The sequence below is a fragment of the Myxine glutinosa genome, chromosome 5, assembly GCF_964187855.1.
Source record: "Myxine glutinosa chromosome 5, kmMyxGlut1.1, whole genome shotgun sequence".
In the NCBI taxonomy this organism is placed as follows: Eukaryota; Metazoa; Chordata; class Myxini; order Myxiniformes; family Myxinidae; genus Myxine; species Myxine glutinosa.
Window position 1 is genome coordinate 59503736 of NC_136265.1, and position 11016 is coordinate 59514751.

Here is an 11016-nt window from a genome sequence, read left to right on the forward strand (position 1 = left end):
ATAGTATATAATAATTTGCGCCTGTTTTTTTTTTTGGAAGTTTGTTGCCGAATAGATCAAGGATACCTTTTCTGGTTAAATGTTGTTTTCTTCCTCATGTACAAATCCCATTCTCTGATCTCCGCTTGTGTCCAGTTTATAATTGCACAGCTGTACTGGAATACCGGTACTGCAAGTTGGCTTATACCTTTAATTTTGTTCATTGGAGAGAGGGATGACTTCAGAATAAGTGTTATCCTGCGTCGTTACTCTTTGCTGATTAATTATTTTATGCATGTTTTTTTGTGTTGAACTTGGGGGCGTTCTGAGGTTTCAAACTATTTGTGGGATGCTTCATTTTCTAATTCCTGTATTGTTGTCCATTCATCGATTCAGATATTGTGTGTTTTTGTTTTACAACATAGAAATGTGCAATTGACGCATTTGTCATGACCAAATTCCATTTCAATGTCCTCCGAGTAACGCTTTTCTTATTTCAGTTGATCTGCCAATTTGTTATCATTCAGTGAACACAGTTTTAGATCATCCATGTACAGTAGATGTGTCACCCTTCAGGTTCTTTGGTCATTTTTCTTTTGGACGTTAGATTATATTAGTGTCCTTGTTCATCGATGAGGTTACTCAGTGGTTCCAGAGCCAGGTAAAGCAGGAGGGGGGAAAGACTGAAAGATACCTTTAATATCTCTTGTAGAAGCTTTTGTCTGTGCATTCTTTGATGTTGAGACAAACATGATGAAGAAGCAAATGCCTCGCTGCGCACAAACACATTTAGGGTTTCTCTCTTGTGTGTGTTCTTTGATGATCCCTTAAATGTGATGATTGAGTGAAGGCTTTTGGACACAAAGAACATTTGTGTGGCTTCTCTCCCGTGTGCTGTCTTTGATGAATGTGTAATTGTGATGGTCGAATAAAGGCTTTAGGACACAAAGAACACATGTGAGGCTTCTCTCCCATGTGTATCTTTTGATGATCCCTCAAAGATGATGATTGCGTAAAGGCTTTATGACACAAAGAACACTTGTGAGGCTTCTCTCCTGTATGTACTATTTGATGTATCCTTAAATGTGATGATCTCGTAAAGGCTTTAGGACACACAGAACACTTGTGAGGCTTCTCTCCTGTATGTATTATTTCATGTCTCCTTAAATGTGATGATCGAGTAAAGGCTTTAGAACATAAAGAACACTTGTGAGGCTTCACTCCTTCATGTATTATTTGATGTCTCTTTAAATGTGATGATCGAGTGAAGGCTTGAGAACACAAAGAACACTTGTGAGGCTTCTCACCCGTCTGCTGTCGTTCCTGAATGCATAAAACTGATGATCCAGTCGAGGATTTAGGACACACAGTGCACTTGTGAGGCTTCTCTCCCGTGTGCAGTATTTGATGATTCCTCAAATCTGATGATTTAGGAAAGGATTTAGGACACACAGAACACTTGTGAGGCTTCTTGCCCATGTGGATTGCTTGATGTTGTTTTAAAGATGACAACGTTGTAAATGATTTGTCACACAAAGAACACTTGTTCCGACTTCCTTGTATATCCTTGAGGGTCTCTGTGCAACATTTCCGAGACATGCTGCGAAATGTGCGAGTATCTTGAGTAACTGTCTGTGTCATGTGATGATTGAAAACTTGTGTGTTGAGCAACTGGGAACAGTTGGACCAATAATCCAGTTTCATTTGTTTCTCTGTAAAGACAAGTCACAAAAAGCAACAATTCACACCAACTCGTCCATATTTGATAAGTATGGTATTTCTCAAGCTAATTTGAATGTTATCCATAAACATTTCTTTTGGAGGGAGAGGATCCAGTTAGGATTGAAAAAAGGAAGATTTTGGAACTGGCCATATGAATGAAACAGTTACTCAGCACACACAAACTACCTTCACAAAGGTTGTTCCATCATCCTGGACACCGTTTATAACAATCTGAGGTCTCTTCCGATCAATATCAGCTTCTCTGTGCTTCCCATGGCAGTGAACATACTTCGATCAACATTCTGTTGAATCCATACATTGCTCGACCCCTCCACCAATCACTCATCCTTCACATGGGCAAGCAGCATCCTCTTCCCCCCTCTTCATACCTTGACAAAACCACACTTGGAATACGTTTTTCAATCCTAACAATTGTCGCACTCTCTCCGAAAGGACAATGTGCAAACCCTCCCATCTACTTTCTGAGCAATCCTCTTGAAACTCTTTGGTCTCACGATCAGCCATAATCTTTCCTCCAAAGCCTGTTACCGACTGGGCATCCTCCGTCGTACGACGTCCTTCCTCCCATCCACTTACAAGACCTTCATTCACAGCTTGATGGAATACTGCTCTCCCCACTGGCCTAGTGTTGGCTTAGCGGTTAGGGTGCCGGCTTGGGATCCTAGGATCCTGAGTTCGAATCCCGGTCGATCGCTAAATTAACACCAGGGGGGTTGACTCAGCCTGTCATCCTTCCAAGGTCGGCAAATTGAATACCAGCTTGCTGGGATGAATGATCCCGGTGTGTACCCCGGTTTACAATAGGTACACCATATCCCTGTGCATCGTAAGAGGCGACTAAGGGTTGGCGCCAGGAAGGGCATCCGGCCATAAAAAACATTGCCTCAAACAGGGAACCATGATTGTCATGGGGCCCGCAAGGCTAACCCCTGCTCTAGCAGGGAAAATGACCTTAAAACGATCATTCATTCATTCATTCATTCATTCATTCCACTGGGCTGGCTCCCCTGCTACACACCTTGCTCAACTTGATACTGTGGAAACCAAAGCCATCAAGATTATTGGAATCACACGCATTGAAGCCAAATCTATGGGTCGATCACTTTCACATTCCGAATGGTATCATGCCACATTGGAGACAGGTCTATGGTCTCTCTGCATTCTGCATATGGTCTGCAGTATGGTAAGAATAGTTTTGTGTCAAAATAGTGAGGTTAAAACAGTAATCGTGAATAAAATGGAATCCAGAATGCTATCATTGTGCAAGCTATTCATTATTAGGAGAGATGGTGATATTGGATATTGATCTGATCAGAAACTTGAACTGTGGGATACACAACTCAAACTGAACAGGAAATGGCACTCGGCAGAGAGCTCCTCCATGCTGAACGGTTTATGTTTTGTATTCTACTGATAGGCTGGATCTGCAGATGGACTTCAACCATATCTAATTGGCTTTTACTTGTCACCTACCAAGCATATCCACCAGGTTTTCTCAAAACGCATCCATATCTTTTTGCAATATTGGGCCAATATCTCAATTATGAATCTAAATCCAGATTCAAAAATCAATTAAAAAAATCAGATCTGAATCCAGATCCAGGTCTTATTTGTTCTGGGCACACATTAAACCTGTACACCAAGTTTAGTCCAAATCCATCCATAACTATAAGATTTGTGTATAACTATAACATAACTATAAGAGATATGCAGATATCCACAGGGGTGAAAATTGGTTGTGACTTGTCTGACGTGATGCAATGACCTTGAATGTGTTTTTTTTATGTGCAACCTGGATTGTATATGAAATAGGTTTCCTTTTCTCAATCACAATCAAGCCATTTGAGTGAAAACGATTTAAATGGACCTGTTATTCTGCAAGGTTTGAAACAAAATTATTTCATTGTGAAAGAATGAACGAAACAAGTAAACACAATGTGATGTGATCGATTGAGAGTCCGACTTACCTTCGAGCAGCTGAGCGCCTTTGCTTGGCTCCATGGGTGGAGAATCACACGGTTCCTGCTTCACATGATAATTGCTCAAAGAATCCTTGGAAGTCTGAAGAAGGTTGTTTTCAAACGTTTCTGATTTCACTACTTGAGCTTCACCTGCAAACCATGTGACAACAGTTCATCACAATAGAGGTAGGGATAAACAAGCAAATTGAAACCAAAACAATCATTCTAAGTAGTGGGAAGAAATGCACGGGGTCTCTAACAGAAAAACACATTTGGCGACTTAACCAAAGAGGTCAAAAACGAAGGGGTTATGGAAGAAAAAAAAACTCATAAATCTGAAAGGGCAGGGTGGTCAGGAAATAGAGGCAGTGCATGATGAAATGACAATTTGGTGTTCTCGCTGATGCAGAATAGCTGTCTGCATTCCATTGCCGTATCTTACTACAATTCACCAAATGTCCGTCTGTCCGTCCACCCATCCGTCCGTCCATTCGAAGGTACCGCAAAAACGGCTGAACCGATCGCAACGATATTTTGGGTGGGTAATTCTGGGACCCCCTGGAGTAAAATAGGCAATATTGTTTTTCCAATTTTCCAGTTTTTCCAAACACGATGGAATAATATTTACCGATATGAACAGTGATGTGGCTTTTATTGAAATTCTGCAAATACTGTTTAGAGTTTGATGACAATTATGAACCTGCCGCGAATGCGGAAGTGGACAGATGACGGCAATGCGCGGGTTTGATAATATCCAAATACAACCGTCATTCAATTGTGATGTTAAATCATTAAATGCTAATTGTGTTAATCGTTTTGTTGAAGTATCAATTGATGATTGGAATTGAGTGAATACAATTACGAGTTTGAATTCGTAATTGTGTTCACCCAACCGTACGGAACTTCACATCAGGATTTAAATATTTGTTTTTGTCACAAATGTTGTTGAAAGTTTATTTTTTATATTAATGTTATTTAATTTGTGATTGGAGTTATGCTGTTTGGAATGAAAAAAGAGGTATCGAGTTCAAGTGAATGACGAAATGCCGTGACGGTTTCTACTTTCGAAACATGAAATTCGCGGATCACCATATGCAGATTCGCCATTGACTGGTAGTACATGGTGTTATGTAGAATTATTATATGTAAGTGCAAAATTTGCTACACTAGTGGAACCAATGTTTTTTTGCATCTATATACCCTTGGCAACAAGACCTGAGTTGGTTCCATTTTTTTCAATGGCGTCTTCGTCCCTAACCCCAAGCCAAGTAGAAATCCACGCTATGAAAACTTTCAACTTGGTCAGTATCAAGATAAAGTTGTTAATGCAACACAGCAAGACTTTGCATGGCTACTTTCACGGTATTCACAGAGGCACCATGAAGAGACATCAGACGGTATACCAGTTTGGTCAGCATACAATTCTCGTGTGTGCACTCCAGAAGAGAACAAGACACCCAACCTTGATCAAGATCACACAATGCCTATCACTAAGGCACCAGCTCATGAGTGGACAACACTGGTGACAGTTCTTGAGAAGCTTTCGTACCTCAATAGTGTTGTGTGTCCAGAAAACACTGGAACGATCTTAGTTACATTAGACATGGATCTTTACAAGAGGGCCCTAAAGTTAGAATATCTTCATGACCAATATGCTGGGAAATGGATGGTATGCCCTGGTGGTTTCCACACTGTCTTGTGTGCACTAGGGTGCCTTGGGAGGACTGTTGAGCACAGCGGGCTTGATGAAGTTTGGAGCAAGGATCTGTACAGCACTGTGACAGTAAATCAGATACTCAATGGGAATCACCACAATCATGCTGTTCAAGCTCATGAGCTCACATTAGAGGTATTCTTTGATCTCTGGCTTTCAGAATTTCTGAAAGAGAAGCCTGCAGTTGTAGAAGCTCTATCTGCCTGTATGGATAACTTGATAGAAGCAAACAAGAAAGAGGTAGGCATTCAGGAAGCCCATCACCAACTTCTAATGGAGATTGAACATCTAAACTTGGAAAAGCAGCTGAGTGATTTTGACAGGAGCCACAGTAAATTCCCAATGTATCAATGGGCACGAATGTACATGAGGCAAGTGTTGGCGCTGATTAACTTCACACGTTCACTGAAGCAGCCAGATTTCTTCCTGTACTTGGCGTCTCTAGAAAATTTGTGCATATACTTCTTCAGCTACAACCCACTAGATTATGCTCAAAACAAGTTGTTAGCCAAAGATATTTCTCAAAAAACGTCTGTTAACTGGATATGTGTTCTGGTGGATTTTCTGTACAAGGAATGACAGAAATGCCAGAAAAAATGGTTAATCAAAGTGTTTTATGTGAAAAGATACATACAAAATTGCAAAAGATGGCGGCCATTTTGAAAGTCAAAATGGCCGCCAAAGACGCCATTGAAAAAAATGGAACCAACTCAGGTCTTGTTGCCTAGGGTATAAGGATTCCAAAAAACATTGGTTCCACTAGTGTAGCAAATTTTGCACTACAATGACACAAAACCATGTACTATGGGTAAAGAACAAACGTACCTGTTTGTTTCTGAATGGGTACGTTTTTAATGGAAGTCCTTCACGAACTCGCTGTCCATGTCTGACATGCGACTGATGAAGGTGCTGCAGGAATGGGGAATTTATTGGTTTCATGCTTTAGCATTCGCCATTTCTGAATTGTCTGTTTGCTTCTGGCCTCCCACCCGTGCATAGCACGGGTACCTCACTCGTAAAGATAATTCACTGAACTCTTAATTAGTGCCCTGGGATTGTCATGTTCACCTCACCACCCTGCCCTTTCATAAAAATCAAAGTCGAAAAATCAAAGCACCTGAGCACCTTTGCTTGGCTCCATGGGTGGAGAATCACACGGTTCCTGCTTCACATGATCATTGCTCAAAGAATCCTTGGAAGTCTGAAGAAGGTCGTTTTCAAAAGTTTCCGATTTCACCGCTTGAGCTTCACCTGCAAACCATGTGACAACAGTTCATCAAAATAAAGGTAGGGATAAACATACAATTTGAAACCAAAACAATCACTATAAGTAGTGAGGAGAAACGCATGTGGTCTCCAACAGAAAAACACATTTTGCGACTTAACCAAAGAGGTCAACAACGGAAGGGTTATGGAAAAAAACTCGTGAATCTGTAAAGGGCAGGGTAGTCTAGAAATGGAGAAAGTGCATGATCAAATGACAATTTGGTGTTCTCGCTGATGCAGAATAGCTGTGTGCATTCCATTGCCGTATAAAGATCATTCTCTGAACTCTTAATTCGTCTTTGTTAATTTGTCATGTCATGGGGAGTCATTGGGACCGTTTATTTGTCATGGGGAATGCAAGGCTAACCCCCGCTCTAGCAGGGAAAATGGCCTTTAAAATGCATGTTGTTGTGTTGTTTGTCTGAACTCTTAATTCGTGCCCTGGGATTATCATCTTCACCTCACTCCGTGCCTTTGCTAAAAATCAGTCTCAAACATTACTCATGGCCTGGTTAAACAAGGGGCCACTTTTATTCATCACCTTTTTACTACTCCTACTTCTGCAGGTGGTTCCACCTCTCAAACCAACTCTATAACCAGACTTATGCTCTTCGACCACTCTTGGATTATAGCCATCGTCATGAGATTTCACAAGAGAGCATCGAGCAAAAAAGGTGGGAAAAATAATTTTTGCACCTTTTTGCTTTGTTCATGGAAACTCAGCCTTTCAATTTTTGTAACATTCCATTCTCTCATAAAAGTATATTGCTTACCTCAAGTTATCATTATATTGTGATGTGGAAAGGTGGGGGGGAGGGATGAAAAATTCCACAACAATAACGTCTTAAGAATAGTATGGATTGCATGTTCGAGTGAGATAGAATCACTTATATGAGGGATCTGGCTGGGGTACACTGTACATAATATGTGCACAGTCGGGGCAGCGATTTTAAACAATATAGCAGAATATGGTGAGGGTGTATCTTGAAAAACCTCCTGCAGAGGCATTATGCAATTGCTGTTTAATCTCCAAGTTAATAGTGTCGTGAAAAGGTGTACACTAAATAGAATGTCCACACCTCAAGAACAATGTCAAATATTTAATTTAATGGAGAAGCCTCCCTCAAATATAATGAGGATTACAACACAGTTTAACAGTATATGCCGGCGTACTCAAACAGGACTCCATGCAACATATCCAGCAGGTCTTCTGCCCAATTCAGTTTGCATCTTGTCTTATGTAGTGTTTGGGGAGACAAAGAAATTATTCTGTGCTTTGGGGCGTTCGACTGAAGGATGAGAGTTCGAACAAGGGGTCAGGGATTCGAGACAAGCATGCGCGGTGAAGCATCTGGTTTACATTTCAACATAAGCCATAAAGATAGGCACCTTAGGAAAAAGTCCTGGCATTCCCTTCTGTATGGAAAATCAGTTTCATGGTTTTAAAGAAATATTGTATTCCATCCTTGCACAGATTTATCAATGTAAGCTTTATTCCTTTAAGTTTATCATGCACATAATTAATATTTAAGCACAGCACAAAATTTAGGTAATTTGTAATGTAGATTACTCAGAGTTATCACGAAGTATACTGTTTTTTCACTTTATTAGCATTCCATATTCCAAAGATTACAATACTGCTGTGCATCACGATTTGTATTGTAAAGCAACACTCATGTTCCCTAGCTTTCCTGCAAAGTAAGAACAGGTTTGAACAGGAAGCAAGTGATAACTCACTTACTCAATAGAAGTAGGCGGCCGGCCAACCGGCAAAAAAGTGCTTTAAAAAAGTGCCGTCGGTATTTTTTGTTAGAAGCTGGCATCCATGCTGCATGTGTTCACAAGACTTTGCTCTACAACAGAGGGGTGGATGCCAAGCTCAAAATCACATTTTTTCAGACATACTGGTCAAAACTGACCACTGGTGACCCAAATTACCATTTTTCAAATACTGCTTTATTTTCATCTATAAGACAAGGGCTTTCCAAAACTATCATTTAAGGATGTAGAGTAGTTTATAAAAGTTTGGTAGCCTTAAAATTCCTTGAAATTATATTGAATTACGAACAGATTCTCGACACAAAAACACGTTTTTCTCTAAATTGTAAAAACAGGCCTGGAACGAAAAAATAAAGACACCGTTTTGCCAAACCTTAACGATTTATCAAACTTGATCATCCAAACTGTTTGATAACATACATATTCTACTATTTCTAATTAAATTATTCTTAACTGGCAATGAAATTGACCCCGAAATGGATTTGATATCCCAAATCGCAAAGCGTAATGCTCAATCAATGTGGGTACAATATCAGTTTCACAATTGATATTGTGAATCAACCAACAATACAATGAAAATACTTCCATTTGTCCTTTTAGAGTTCTTCATTTATATTGATATACTATATTCACATGTATTCATATCCATATTGTTACAGATCGCGGTTAGATGTTATAGACCGAGCGGTGGTGTAAGACCGCGACCTAACAAAACTCACCCGATTCACCCAGAACTTTGGCCGTATCGCACCGTAGCTGCTCAATGAGGGAAAAGACAAAAACGACGCAATGCAAGAGGAAAAGGAATTAAAACGAGAAGACGTACAGACGAGTAATGGGGTTTATTATTTACACACACAAGCAAAAAGGAGCAATCAAGTTTATTTACAACACATAAGACGCAGGTGACACAGTGCAAATACTAGCTTATCTACAGGCTTAACTTATCCCATGACAGAACAAACAAAAGACACTGACTCACGCGGGGAATTGCAGGAATCGCAGGATGTGGATGGCTGGAGGGAGAGGGAAGTCCAAGGGGGGTCATGCAGCACGATCGGCGCGTTTAGCAGCCGCCGTTCCTTTTCGGCCCTGCTCCAAACCGCCGCCCAGGCCCCAAGCGGCTGCCGGGTGTCGCTGCTGCTCCCGCCTCCACTTGCCTTGCCAGGCCTTGTCCCACTCGTCTGGTCCAAACCCTCCACTCTTTCTTGGTCCCTCACTCTGACCACCGACTCCTCACCGCAACCAACTCTGTGCAACCAACTCTGACCAACGGTGCAACCAACCCTGACCAACGGTGCAACCAACTCTCTGCGCAACCAACTCTGTGCAACCAACCAACTGTCCAACCACCTCTCCTTTTACTTCCGTGCGCGCCTTTTTATAGCGCCTCCGGCGGTTAAGCCGCCGGCGTTCAGGACACGCCCATCGGGGTGCTCACCTCGGCCCTGGTTGGTCGCGCGACCCTCGGGCTCCGCCCTGGATGACGACGGGCGGGCACGCCCCTCCTCCCCTCTGACGAGGTGGAGACACGCCTTTCTTCCCTGACTCGAGCCTCGTGGTCAATGGCGGTTATTGGAGGGGAGGTAATATTGGCAATCGAGGCTCGGCAATGACGAGAGGGGATGTAATATTGGATGGAGATTTTGGGGATGGGAAGGAAAGGGGATCTATTCTCTTTCACTGGTGCAATGGAGTATTTCAATTAATGGAAGACACAGCCTTACGCTAATACACATAATAAGGATATAACTGTCAAAAGAAAGGATATATCGTGTCCTGCATGTATGTTTTATGGACTAACTACGGAAACGCCCTTTGACCTTTATACAACCACAAACGGAGGGAGGAGGGGTGATATTTTACAACAACCTTTTACAACAACATTTTACCACAACAACAAAATAAAAAAACATTCTCATATCCACAACAATATAAATGAAATATTGATTGATGCAGTGGATGCAACTTCTACTAGCAAACTTTGTTCATGAATAGCATAGTTCTTATAGATGAATCTGTTCGCATAGAAACACACGTCTCAAAATTGTATTTCTATGTCACAGTCCATGAATGTTTATGGTTATTTAGTCCATGGTTTGATCGGACGGATTGCAACAGTTCTCTGCGTTACAGCCACATGCTGAAGTGCACACCTGTCTCGATACATAGCACTTGCCGTTAGCCCGGCGGCATTTCATTTGACATCCACAAGAGATGATCTCGGTACAGGCCTTTGGGATTGATGGGATTCGAGTCCACACAATAGTCAACCCAGTCGGACCTGTTGACCATCCACCACATACAGATGGATCCTCGGCTCTGGCAACTGGAACGCTTGCTTACAGCCAAATCTTGGCTTGGTAGTTGGACCGTTCCCAGTGTAGTTGGTGTGGTGAAATTGTATCCAAGTTGCGACCCAGGCGCCATTACCGCTTCTATCCACTATGTGGCTATTATAAGAACTTAGCTCTGAGGCGTGAAGCGCAGTCCTGAGACATTTATCATGCTTTATCCACGCGTACGCTTAGAATGGTAAGGGAACTACTTTTCATGTCGCTTGCTTGCGTGCTT

General features: G+C 41.6%; 1 protein-coding gene across 1 annotated transcript; it reads right to left on the reverse strand.

Annotated features, from left to right (window-relative positions):
* LOC137428106 (uncharacterized) lies at positions 1-6923 on the reverse strand. The gene is made up of 4 exons (XM_068118039.2): positions 6821-6923; positions 6523-6648; positions 3690-3833; positions 1-1691 (listed from the first exon to the last, which is right to left on the reverse strand). The coding sequence occupies exons 1-4, from the start codon at positions 6921-6923 to the stop codon at positions 769-771; spliced, it is 1296 nt and encodes a 431-aa protein (XP_067974140.1). The 3' UTR covers positions 1-768.
* Between the last annotated feature and the right edge of the window lie 4093 nt (positions 6924-11016).